This window comes from Scomber japonicus, chromosome 11, assembly GCF_027409825.1.
Source record: "Scomber japonicus isolate fScoJap1 chromosome 11, fScoJap1.pri, whole genome shotgun sequence".
In the NCBI taxonomy this organism is placed as follows: domain Eukaryota; kingdom Metazoa; phylum Chordata; class Actinopteri; order Scombriformes; family Scombridae; genus Scomber; species Scomber japonicus.
Genome location: NC_070588.1, coordinates 22,775,675 through 22,789,248, shown reverse-complemented (window position 1 = coordinate 22,789,248; position 13,574 = coordinate 22,775,675). Strand labels below are relative to the sequence as shown.

The following is a 13,574-nucleotide window of genomic DNA, read 5'->3' as shown; positions in this document are numbered from 1 at the left end:
ATATATCTTTTGTGAGAGAAAACCAGCTATCATGATAGATATCTTATGATTTATTTCACTGTAATATATCATTTAGCGATAGTCTAGTTAAGTGTATGGCAATAAACACTATATTTCACACATATGACTGCCAACCTGGTAGTTTCAGTGACATAAATAGAGATAATTATGTCAATAATATAAATGTAATGTCCAGAAGTTGAGTTAAGTACCTCAGTGGTTTTCATTTGAATAACTTATCTGCATTTCTTTTGGCTTCACTTTTGAATTAAAGCTGCTACGTTCAGTTACCAATTCTAAGCAGATATGGAGAAAGAGAAAAAGGACATAAGTATAGATGGAGAGAAACAGAGTCGTAACAGACAGAACAATACAATTATAACAAAGAAACAATTCTATGTCACTGTGTTCATTAAATGTAAAAACTTTGTGTGGAAAAGCTTAAAATATGAATCCATGAATGTTTATTACAGTATAATTTTACATGCAATGGTAAGAAATTAAGACACAAACCATCACGTTGCACAGATGGCTGCCTCTGAAAGTTTTGTAGTGATTATTTATGGCCTCTAGAGGACAGTGTTGTCCAGGGTAAAGAGGTGTCTGTAAAGGAAGTTAGATGGACTGTATACCAAGTCTGAATATTGACAGACACAACAAAAGATGATCAGAATAGTTTATTTACACAAACATACATGTTTGCCAGTCAAATGTAGTGCAAGGATAGCAGTGTACCAATGATGTAACTGGCAGGTAAGGGAAGCACAATAAGATAGAACTTGATTCTGTTAGATCTGTAAGTAGCCTATATGCACAGACAGATGACAAACTGAAAGAAAAACCGGTACAGGTCTGACTTCTCAACCCCTACAGTGAGGAGACCCAGTGTCTCTGTTATGCTATTGGGGTCATTTTGCTGGTATGGTTCAGGTCCACTTGTCCCCTTGGATTGAAGGGTCACTGAAAATCAATACAAAGTTGTTCCGAGTGATCACCTTTATCCTATGAGGAAACATTTCTATCCTAATGGGAGTGGTCTCATCCAGGATGACAATGTCCCCATCCATAGTGGGGTGAGGAGTCACTGAATGGTTTGATGATAAAAAAGTATGTGAATCATGTGCTACAGCCTTCACAGTCACCACATCTCAATCCAACTGAACATCTATGGGTGATTTTGGACCAACGTCATAGACATTGCTCTCCGCCGCTATCATCAAAACACCAAATGAGGGAATATCTTTTGGAAGAATGGTGTTCATCCCTCCTGGAGAGTTTGGAGACCTACTAAGACACTTTATGTTTTCTTTTAATTTGCTTCCCCTCTGTATTTTCTTATACAGGTGAATAATAAAGGATTTATTATGGAGTTGAGGACTTACTGAAGCAACCACATGACAAGTCGAGAAAACATCACACAGACTGTTGTCATAACAACATATTGCAATGAACACAAAGTACCATCTGGTATGAGAGTTTTAAGACACATCGAGAGGACAAGCCGATAGATAATTATTTCCCAAGAATAAGAATTAGACTGAATGAGCAGACTCCATATGAACGATGTGCTGAAAACACAGCAAAACATTTTTTTAATCTGCATTAAGGTGAACCAACTTGCAAAAACTGCAATCATGACCTTTGATGGAGGTCAAGTGGACAGTGGAGTGTAGTCACAAGAAAGTGTGATTTTTCATAAGATCTATAATGGGAATGGGAAACAGTAGTTAGGAGATCAGGGGAAGAAGTTTTGATTGGACAGTGTTCTTTGAGCCAAATGTCCTCCGAATACATAGTTGTTACAAGCTCACACACACACACACACATTAATCACACACATTAATCTGTATTCAATCCGGGTCCAGACTGACCTTGAGTGTTTCACCTGAGGTATGCGCTCTGCATCCATTAAGTCGGCGTGGTGTAAAACCATCTCACAGCATCAGCGTGAAGTGTCTATTACCGCCGTCTTATTTCCTGTTTATATGGCAACTGCCTCAACATCCTGTTTTTAATTACTTCTCTCTAGCAGCAGATGCTTCTCACAGCAACCTGCTGTGGATTACTCCCCTGAGAACTAATGTGCTGTGACAGACCCCACTTTTCCAATCAATAACTCGCCCTAAATCTGCCATCTCTCTGCCTGCCAAACACACTCCCACTTCTAATGGCACATCATTTTCTTTAAGGGGGTGTAATTGCAGACTGTGGAAAGCTGTAGCCCTTTGTGTTCCGACTACGTAGATACTGTAAAGGAATCTAAAGTATAGCAACTACAACCACGCATAGACAAGACAGGAAGTCATGGGGGCTTTACAGACTCGCCACCATTTCCAGCACATTACCCTTTGAGAAAGCATTCACTTCTCTATTTTGCCTGTTAGAGCCGAGTGTTCAGATAAATCGCAGTGCCGCTTCATAAACCTCTTGGCACACAGGCTTGTCAAGATGTTGGTGTGATTTTTTGTGGTAAGTGCAGTCTTTTATTGTCCAGGCAAGGCTACCTGATCTCTTTGACTTTTAAGATGGAGAAAACAAGTAGTTTTGGCAGAGTGGTGTTTTATAGGCCACTTACTTTATGTGTGCTTTGGGGCAGAGTTTCAGTTTAAATCACCTAATTTGCTTTATTCTGCAGCTTTACAGTAATTGGTTTCTTGGTATTAGATAATCAATCAAAGTTCTCAAAATACATAGAACAGTGGGTACAAAAGAAAAATATGAATGCTTAGATGTGAAAGCCAGAAGTCACATGATTTCTTATCAAGACAGCATCATGGGATAAGAAATACCACTTCCACATTTTGTACCTTCAGCACAGATTGCAGTCAAGCCATTTCTTTCTACAATGTAATTCATATCTTGTATATATTTGTTATAAGTCTGCTGGTTTTGTTTAAGATTACATAATTGAATGACATAGACAGACAAGATCTCTTCATCTTCCTCTTTCACACTGCAGCTGCACAGCTTTTAAAAATAAGTATTCAAATTATTGAGCAGAAGCTTCTGCACAGCAGCTTCTAAAACATAGCACGCATGTACATATATAGATGCAGCATGTGACTATTTCAGCTGTGGGGTATAGTTACAACACACTTTTTCCACTTGTCACACTCAGTTTTATGGCATTTAATTGTTGTTCTTTCGTTGTTGTTACTTTTTGTTTGTTAAAACCCTAACCCTTTCTGTAGATTTCAAATGAACTACTGACTAATGTTGACCAATGAAGGATTATTTCTACAAAATGTTCAAAAGTAAGTTGTCTCATTTCTGCTTTAGTCAAAATTTGTAATCAAAGAACTCTTTTTTTTTCACTTTTCTGTAGTATTTTTGTAGGTTGATAATAGGTTAAAGATATACTCATTTAGATTTTATAAATTTCACATCTATTACCTCTTTTCCTTTTTAAGACCTTGCTAAAAAACACATGACCTGTCAACACAAGTTAGTTAACTGGACTTCAACTCAAATCATGAAAACAAATGTCCTATAAATAACAAAAATGTATGATGAAGTAATTGTTTAATGCAAACTACTGTAACACCATTGCTGTATTAGGCCGCATACAGTTACTCACTAAATAATGTTTTTTTCCTGCTGAATTCTTTAAATTTCAGTATGATGCTGGATCTAAACTTCTCCAACATGTCTTTGGAGTCCAGTGCTGGGAAGCCAGAGCAAGGCCCGGTGGAGTACCGCATGGCAGGCCTGGTCTTCTACTGCTTCGTCTTCATCATAGGAGTCATAGTCAATCTCACTGCTTTATGGGTGTTTGCCCTCACCACCAAGAAGAGGAACTCAGTCACTGTCTACATGATAAACGTGGCAGTGGTAGACCTCACCTTCATCCTACTGCTTCCCTTCAGGATAGTTTATCACCACCAGGACTACTGGCCCTTTGGAGATCTTTTTTGCCGCATCATGGCAGCTCTCACCATCTTCTACCCCTGCATGGCCCTGTGGCTATTTGCTCTGATCAGTGCTGACCGCTACATGGCCATCGTCCAACCAAAGCATGGCAAGGAGCTGAGGAATGTCCCCAAGGCCGTGGTGGGAAGCCTCGGGGTTTGGTTCATGACTCTGGGCAGCACGGTACCCCTGCTCTTCCTCCAGAATGACCCCGATCGCATCTCCAACTTCACCACCTGCGTCAAAATGCAAGATATCATCTACATGCGCCATGACAACGCTGTCAACTTTGTGAGGCTCATCTTCTTCTTCCTGGTCCCCATATGTATAATGATCGGCTGCTATATTGTCATTGTAGATAATCTGATCCATGGTCGCACCTCTAAACTCAAACCTAAAGTGAAGCAGAAGTCTATCCGGATTATAATCACACTCATTATCCAGGTGTTGGTGTGTTTTGTGCCTTTCCATGTGTGCTTAGTGCTACGTTTGCTGGGGAAAGGAGAAGATGGGGGGTATAGCACATGGGCGGTCTTCACCACATTTCTGATGAACATGAGTACAGTCTTAGATATCATTCTGTACTACATTGTCTCCAAGCAGTTCCAAGACAGGGTGATCAGCGTGATTCTTTACAGGAACTATCTGCGAAGTGTGAGACGGAAGAGCAGGCACACACATACAGGTAGCATCCGATCAATGAGCAACCTGACCAGTGCAATGATATGAAATGGCCATCACTTCCATGTCAACAGCACACTCATATGTATTGTGTATGCTTTGGAACAATGTAACACTGAATGCTTCACTGTGTACATGGTTCATTATCAAAAGGATCACAACTTGCAATTAATTTCCAAGGTGTAATTTACACTCACAGTATGGGTGTGCTGCTGTTGTGGCAAAAACATCTGTGTTCAGAGCTGATTGACTCACCCATGAGACTCGAGATGTTTTCTGTGCATCTTTGCTCTGGTAGACAAAGCACAAGTACTGTATGTGTGGCTCAGGTGTAACACATGCAGGCGAAAATAAAGCTCACAGTCAGTTAAAACATAGCCCACAGTATCTTGGTGTTGTTATTATGTGTTAAATATTGCCTTCTCACTATACATGGCCTGACATTCTCCACACGGAAGGGGGGGGGGGTTTGGTGTCTACAGGAAATGATGCTTGGTTGGCTCTTAAAGGTTGCAGCTTGGTGGTTGCACCACATCTGCAACCACGCCTGTGTCACACCTCTGCTGCTTCATGACTGAGTAAATATAACAATCTGTGTTGCATGATGTCATGCATTTGATATGATAAGGATTTAAGTTTGTTTGACTAGTGTCACTTCACCTTCACTTTGCCATATTTGTGGATAGGAGTTGAAGCCTAACCACTTGATACAGGACATAATTTTCACCAGAAGAGTTTTGAAAGTTGCTGTAAATTGAATGACCAGCTGATGGCAGCATGGCACAACTAAATCCCATCCACCTGACACAGCGAGGGAAACAGTACTTTCTTTAGTTTTCAAGTGGGCAGTGCAAGATCACTTGTGTCTTTGCTTATCTTTTTCCCTTTCCTTTTTGTTTAATGCTTTAATAATATTTCAACCAGCTTAACAACAGCAAATCCTTTAGTTTTTAACATGTGACATAGCTATAATTCTGCCCTCCCACACAGAAGTTGTTAACTACTGTCATTACTGCTTCCTCAACCAGCAATCAGACTTAAGTGAGTTTATAGTGCAATGCGAATTGTATTGATCAGATGTTAAATGATTCAGTCACTTTGGAGTGCATTTACAGTAACATCCTTTAAGACATGTCAGGGAGGCTATTCACTAGATTTAAAGCAGCCTTAACGTTAAGAGAGAAAACCTTTTTCTGCACTGATATGTGTGTGTCAGGTCTCAGCTGTAAGTGTAAGCATCACGACGCAAGACCTGCTATTTATCTTCAGTTTATTCCTCAAATGACAGACAAGTTATGAGTTAGAGGGTGCTGTGTGTGTTAGACATTTCCGTCTCTGGCAAGAAACTGTCTAATTTAAACCAAGGAAAAAACTCATGTTTTTGAATGGGACTGTTTTGATAGATGTCCCACACAAACATCACCCCAGCTAAGAATCGATTTGGTGTTGCCAATGCTAAAATAATCAAGTTAGTGTGTCTGTCACACCCACACAGTCTTAACCGGATTAGACAGTGACTCAGTGTAGCTGAGTAACTATGTAATGTCTCATGCAATTAAACAGTAATGTTACTCTGTGGTGTAACCACATGCACCATGGCAACTTTCTTAACTGGTCAATCAATTGTCAACATGGAGCTAGTTGAGCTGTGTTTCATTGTGCATTTCCTTGAAGAGATTCTGGTTGTATTTCCATTTTCTCAGATCTTGTGCAACCCCAGATAAATTCTCACTAGGACAAGTTAGTGTAATGCAATTTTAAACTGATGAAATGCGCTGAGAGTCCATACAGTGTTTGGTTGCTTTGTACACTATTTATAGGTAAAGAGGTGGCCAAACAGTAAATTTACACTGTGTTTAATAAGAGGAAGAAGAATTCAAGAGTTCCATCTCACATGGAATTCTGGGAACTGCAGTTCATCACATGATGATAGGTTTATTGGCTGGTGGACTACATGTGGATTTATAACCAAAAGGTCAAAGGTCAAATGAAACATCAGAGGGTTGTCTATCTGTCCCACCTGTTAGACATCAAAGAATAACCAGCAACGCTGCTCACAGCAACTGGCATTTAAAACAATTAAGTTTCCTGTCAAGTCCCTGTGATGAATTATCCGGAAGCTTTACCCGCTGTAATTCTAAATCTTCCCAACAAGTGCCTTTGTTGTAGAGAAATTAATGAAAACAAGATTGTCTTTCATAGGAGCTGATCTAACAGCGCGACAGCCAGCTGCTCTTCTTTGGGAATAAAAACAGTCAGCATTAAACACAGCTCAGACAAAATACTTTTTTTTTTTTTTTTTTATACCACTCGTGTGGAAAACAAATCAGGCGGCGAGCGCAGTGGCCATCTGTTTTGTTATTTGATATGTGTGAATACATGTTGTAATGACTTTGTTTGTGAATCACTCTGCGCGGCAGAACACACGAGAGCTCTCGAAGTGCTGGAGTGTTCAAAGCTAATCATATAATTGGACACAATAGTCGATGACAAATGGAGACGCTTGGAGCCAGCCAGCTGGGGAAGTGAATATGTAATCATTGTAAAATCATATCATTTTTGCATATTTGAAGACAGCTTAATAGAGTTTGCGTGTCAGCACACTATCAAATGATGATCAGAGACAGTGTTGCTGTATTTGTTTTCCAAATCGTGCTTTGTTGGACTATCTTTATCTTTATCATGATTAAAAGTGTTTCTCATGAGTTTGTGTTGTACTTGCTCATTTATGCTCTATGTTATTGTGCATGTTGGAACAGATTTGGAACAAATGACCCCTCTGAATATGAAAAAAGGGAATATAGTACAGCAGTAAACAACCTCCAGTAGTGATTCTCAACCAGGGGTACATGTACCCAAGGGGGTACATTTGCAGTTGCCAGGGGGATGTGGAAAGATTGTGGAGAAGCTCAATTAATTTCAAAGAATAGAAATTCCTATATTTTTAAAAATATATCCATATATTGAGTCAGCTGTAGCTGATGCAATTGAGAGGGCATGAAAACCAATTAGCAAGCGAGCAGAGAAGTCTAAATAATGAGCTTATATTAATAGATGAATGGTTGGAATAGAGGTGAAGGTACAGAATAAACTCTTATAATTGTTATAGCTAATAGTAAAGGGTGCATTTTTTAAAGATTGAACATAAAACATTGACAGGTCAGTTATATGATACAAGTGCAGAATTATACACTTTTGACCATTTGAATCACAGTAGGTGATGTACATGTAGGGGTAGTTCATCTGATCACACTAGTATGGTATGTCAGATCAAGAAGACATAAAATATACCATACTGCCAAAATAAATCAGTTACCACAAGACTATTAAAGATCAACCATGGTTAAGGCAATGCTAATGTTGTCATGTTACTTCAGTTGGCCCATACATTTATTTATTTGTCTAATTGTTCAGACTTTTGACTTTATTTGATAGACAGTATGGAGACAGGAGATGTGAGGAAAGAGAGGAGTATAACATGCAGTACAGGTCACCTGGCGTTGTCAAATGGTGGACATTGCGGTTATGTGGTACATGTATGAACGATTAGGCTACCAGAGCGCTACGCCACATTCATTTATAACCTCATAAAGCACCCAACCATGGCAGTTTTTGCCACCTAAATGTGTTACATTCGAAACAACTGCAGAAACGGAATATGTTGAAGTTTGGTTTGAAGCACTGTTCCCTGTTTTTACTATACCATTAGTCTTCATATTGTTCCCATTAGAGAGCACGAGAACATGAAAGAGAGCCTATAATGTTATATAGATACTGTACACATCCAGCCTCGCCTGGGCCTCCTTGTCTACTGTACAGCAGCAAGCAGCTGCCTGCATTTACATCATTTAGCGTTTCTCTCAGGGCACTTTAATACACTGAACCTCTCCCCTGGTAAACTTTACAATAGGATGTTGAAGGATACTTCTGGACTGCCATAGGAAATGAGAGGCACATGTGCATGGATCTAGCAGAGCAACAGTGGGTTCCCCCCTGTGATGCTGAGCTTAAGGGCTGCACAATGAGACTAATGGATTCCTTTTGCGGACAAAACTATGTTAAGCGCATGAGCTATTGTTCTTATCTATGGTAGATATACAATAATATATAACATACAGTAGGAGCTTTGCAGAAGTAATCTTTTCCTTTTTGTAACTGCAGTCTACTCCTGCGTTGTCTTCTGTCTCCATTAAAAGGAGATAATCTACTGCAAGAGTTTCAAATGCTACTAAACTGACTCCAATTGACCCTGCAGTTAGCACAGGACAGGAGAGGGAGAGGAAATGTATGTCCTTGATTACAGCTGTGTGTCTATTTTTGCAGATTGTTCTGTTGCTGATTCACACACACACAGGCAGCCGCCATTAGCACGTATAAATAATGTAAGGCCCTCAACTCTTTCTGTTTTTTTTCTTGTTTTTTTTTTTTTTTTTTAAACTCTCCATTCAGCTAAGTGCTTGTGTGGAAACCTTGGCCTCTTCTTGTCAGGTTCTCCATAGATTAGTATAAGATTTATTTTAAGTCTGTAAAGCGGCATGTTCTTGACGGTGTTCTGCTCAGTGCATGTGGGAATGTTTTTAATTGTATCATGTGAAGTGAAATAGGAGCTCCGGTGGGGACTGTGTCAGGTTGTGTTAATATTTAATCCGGTCTCACTTCACTTTCTTCATGATCCACCGTATCGTAAGAGCAGAAAGTGAAAGCAACATTACAAGACAGATAAAGCGACACGAGTGAAGACATTGTAGCTGCAGGATGTTGTCTCACTCAGGATGCAGTGTTGTGAAAAGCTTGTGAAGACACTATTATGAAATTCCACTTGTGTCTTTTTCTTCTGCCGGGGCCCGGACCACAGTGTAGTGTGCCCTGAACACTGAGTGATATTATGGCAGCTAACACTAATGCACTCATTTCAGCTGATGTGCATCTAAAGAGAGCTGACTGACAAATTTAATGTAAAAGCCAGGTAGAGAACAAGAGTTGTGTGTGTGTGTGGTGCAGAAAAAAAAGGTTAGTCTGTGGTGTGTGTGCGTGCGTACGTGTGTGTGTGTGTGTGTGGGGAAGAGGAAGGCCTTTCACTTCCTCTGTGTGCACATCACGTCTCCTCTCCCTGAGCTCAATTACAGGATTGATACTCAGAGAGGAAACTTCATCATGTCGTACAGATGTCTTCACTGGGAGAAGGAGGGAGACGATGCATGCTGTCATTTAACGTGACATGGTCTGCGTTCATTCAAAACAAACAAAATGAGAAACAGTAGGACTATAGATTTCATTATAGGCTAATAATAAATATGGAGGACCAGTAAAGAGTGGGAAGTCACAGGAGAAGGAGGCTCATCAGTGTATGCTGACTGACGGAAGAATGAACTGGAGGTGGCCGCGCCTGCTGGAAGGAGAATTTAACAATTCTGCTGAGTGAATTAATTTAAAACAATAACTTGTAAACAATAATACTCTTTCAGTGAGCCATTCAGCTCCATCACAGTAAACATTTTTTATAACCCAGACAGCTCTATAAAGTGCTTTAGGCATCATTGGGCACAACCGTCATTAGTCAGTGCCTGTGTGTAAATCTGAATAAAACCACTGTGCTGGTGATGCAGCGCAGACACCAGCCCGTATCTATTTTACATGGTTTCATTTCAAACGTGACACAAGCAGAGAACACACTCCACAACAATGGCCATGTTTTGCTTTAATTTGATTAGGTTTTGTCTCAGCAAATGCCAAGTCCTGTTTTGCCTCAAGAACATATCTCTTAATCACGTTCCATCCAGGCTGTGTCTTTCATCTAAATCTCACAGCCGTGGCTCACACCCAACTTTATTTCGCTGAAAGGTAAAAAAAAAAAAAAAAAAGAAGAAAAAAAAAGCACACACTCACACACCATATACACACACCAGCAGGCGTACACACACACAGACCAGCAGGCGTACATACACTTCCAACAAGGGGGAATACAATGACAAAAGCCTAGCTCTCATCTCTGTCACATAAAGTGATGTTTTGTGTTTAGCTGTGTGCGACTGAGGTGTGTGTGTGTGTGTGTGTGTGTGTGTGTGTGCGCGTGCCTCTGTGTGTGTGTCTGTCTGCAGGGCTCAGATCCATGTTGTTTGGTTTGCTTCTCCATTAAGAGAGCTGTAAAGGAGAGGGAACAGATGGCTGCTGGCCCGCTCTGTCCTGCATCCTCTCACAACTGCCACACTTCCTGTGCGTCCATTAATCTTCTCTCACTACTCCTGCAGCACAACTTTATTAAAACAACTCAGGAGAGAGCGAACAACAAGCCCGCGCAGCTGTCAGGAGCAAAAGACAGAACCATTCGTCCACAGAAGAACGGCCTCGGATTTCTAGACGCATCTGTAAAACAGCTCGAGTAGAATCCGGTTGGCTTTGAAGCGGGCTGTGCAAAGCGCTCGCTGTAGTAGAGACACAATAAATGCTCATTAGAACGCAGCTGGAACTGCTGTTGTTGCGGAGTTCATAGGCATACTTTGTCAAACTTAAACATGTGAGGCTCTAGCTCCCTGCCTAAGACAGACTACTGTTTCCTCCATGTGGGAAATGCTGTATAATAGTAAAGCTTGACCTGAATTATGGCTTTAAATATTAGACATAGAGCCCCATAAACACTAAATCTAATGTTGAACAAACTGCTGAGATTATGCCTCTGAAGTTCTTAATCAGATCAATATGATTGTACATGTTGGTTTGGATCAAATATATATAGAAATGTCCTCTTTGGCCATTATTAGGAGCCTGTTTGAGGGAATAATAATACATTTTCTGAAAAATAACACATAAATGCCCTCCTAACTGATGCTCCAATCACACAAGGCTTGAATTTGTTGTCTTGCTTGATTGTTCTCACAGGAGGAAATATATTACTTATTAGGAGGCCTGTGCAAATTTACATGTAGCACGCTGTCATGACAAATATTCTAGGAAGGTAGCTCTATTTAGCCCTGCGCTCTGTGTCCATAGCAGTCAGCGGGTAAATTGAAAAATCAATTCCAATTTAAATTATTGGAATAAAGAACTCCAGGAGCCGGAGATAAAAAAAAAGAAAAAAACCTTCTTCTTCTAGATCCCCTTTAATTGGAAAGTCATTTCTTCAGGGTATTCTAATGGTTCTGAGGGAAGATTGCAAAATAAAGTTGATGAGCTGGGGGGGAGGTTAATAACGCATGCTTGTGTTTGTGTGTGTTTGGCTGACCCTGTGTGTTTTCTTTGCTCTGCCACACAGTGTTCAGTCTTCGCCTCCCTTATGACAGAGGCACCAAATGAAGACTAATCCAGCGGGCTCACACACACTCAGACACACACTCCCTCACGCCTGTGGTCACTCGTCTCATCCATCTGCTATCTGGGGGAGTGTCGGGGGGGCTCCTGGGTCAAACTAAATTAACCATCCCTCGCTCACAATTGTAAAAATGTAATTGACTTAATATAACTAACCCTGGCGATTTGGATATGCTGGCTGTGAGTAATTTTGTGTAGTTTACAGACGCCACTTTAGATTTGAAGCATCTTTAGAGTCTAATATTGTATTGATGTGCAGCATTGTGGCATAAAGTGGCTGCTTTAAAAGTCTAAAGTAAGCTTCCCTGTGGCAGCTAACTAAATTAAACAATGGCACTATTTTATGAGTCACATAACTTATTGATATTATAACAATTGATTTTTGGGAGATTTATTTTGTGGCTGGACTCTTTACTGATGTATACTGTGTTAGAGGACATAATTAAACAAATGGTACTTGTATAAAATTATAATTTTTTTAAATCAACTCATTTCTAAAGAATCTACAATTAATATATATTATATCAATGTTTGATCACTACTATGACTACTTAGACATGATACAGGTCAGCTCGTAGTTATGAATCCACATAGAGCCATCACTGGACTCTATGGTTCAATTTAACTCTATTGGATTTAAACGGTTTAGCTAACGGGAAACTCAACACTACCTGTGGGGCATCAAACTGTAGACAGACATCGTTAGCAACTAGCCTATGAATACATAGTAGGAGTTGATGATGACCAAAAACAGAGCTAAAAAGAGAATATGTATTTGTGAGGTGGACTGCTAATGTTGCTACATATCTGCTGGATGTATAAATATCCAACTGCCTGCTAGTAAGTTTGCCACATTAACCTAAAAAGTGATGAGTCAGAGTTGTGTTGACAGCTTATTTCCAGCTAGCTTGTTGTGCTAAATATCACAACCTCTTGACTTTATACCACATTGTACAACATGTAAATCATGTTAGCATAAAGTTAGGAAGTTGTGATATGTAGCACAACAAGCTAACGAAACTCTGTGAACTGAACCACATTGCCACACATGCACACAATACGTTTTTATTTTTAAGTTTTTGCTGTTTTGCTTGACTTTATTTTGGAATGTTTATATATAAATGACATTAATGACATTTATTTTGATATTTTACTTTGTTATATGCATCGTTATTGTGTTTCATCTCTTATAATTGAGGTTTTAAGATACGAGCATAGTGGGTTTCTACCCACGTTTTATTTTTTATTTACAATTTTTCTCTGACTTTTATTTATAAAAAAAGAAAGAGAAAAAGAGGAATAAGTTGTATCTGGCTTTGGATACACTCGTTTGTAAGTAGGATCAGTTCATTTTTGGTTTTGGTCTATTGATAATTAGAACAATATAGAAAATCACCTGCCATATCTTTTTTATAAAGTTTGAGGTGGACATTAAAGGTGAAATTTGAAGATTGAATTGATAGTGTATTTGTTTACGTGCAAACAGAAAATGGCTGTAGAAAGAGGGAGAGAGAGAGAGAGAGAGAGAGGGAGAGAGATAGAGTCTGTAATGACTGGCAATATTGCCGCCCTCCACAGGGATCAATATTACCAGCATCTGTCTGCATTTAAAAAAATCCCCTAACAGTTAACTCAGTCTTGTATTGTATCAACAGGATATAATACTCCATACAATGTTT

At 39.7% G+C, this 13,574-nt stretch overlaps 1 protein-coding gene across 1 annotated transcript; it reads left to right on the top strand.

The window, feature by feature from the left end:
• The first annotated feature begins 2,424 nt into the window (after positions 1–2,424).
• Positions 2,425–7,207, top strand: gpr18 (G protein-coupled receptor 18). The gene is made up of 4 exons (XM_053328623.1): positions 2,425–2,469; positions 3,192–3,254; positions 3,618–5,656; positions 6,154–7,207. The coding sequence occupies exons 2-3, from the start codon at positions 3,214–3,216 to the stop codon at positions 4,636–4,638; spliced, it is 1,062 nt and encodes a 353-aa protein (XP_053184598.1). The 5' UTR covers positions 2,425–2,469; positions 3,192–3,213; the 3' UTR covers positions 4,639–5,656; positions 6,154–7,207.
• The last annotated feature ends 6,367 nt before the right edge of the window (positions 7,208–13,574 follow it).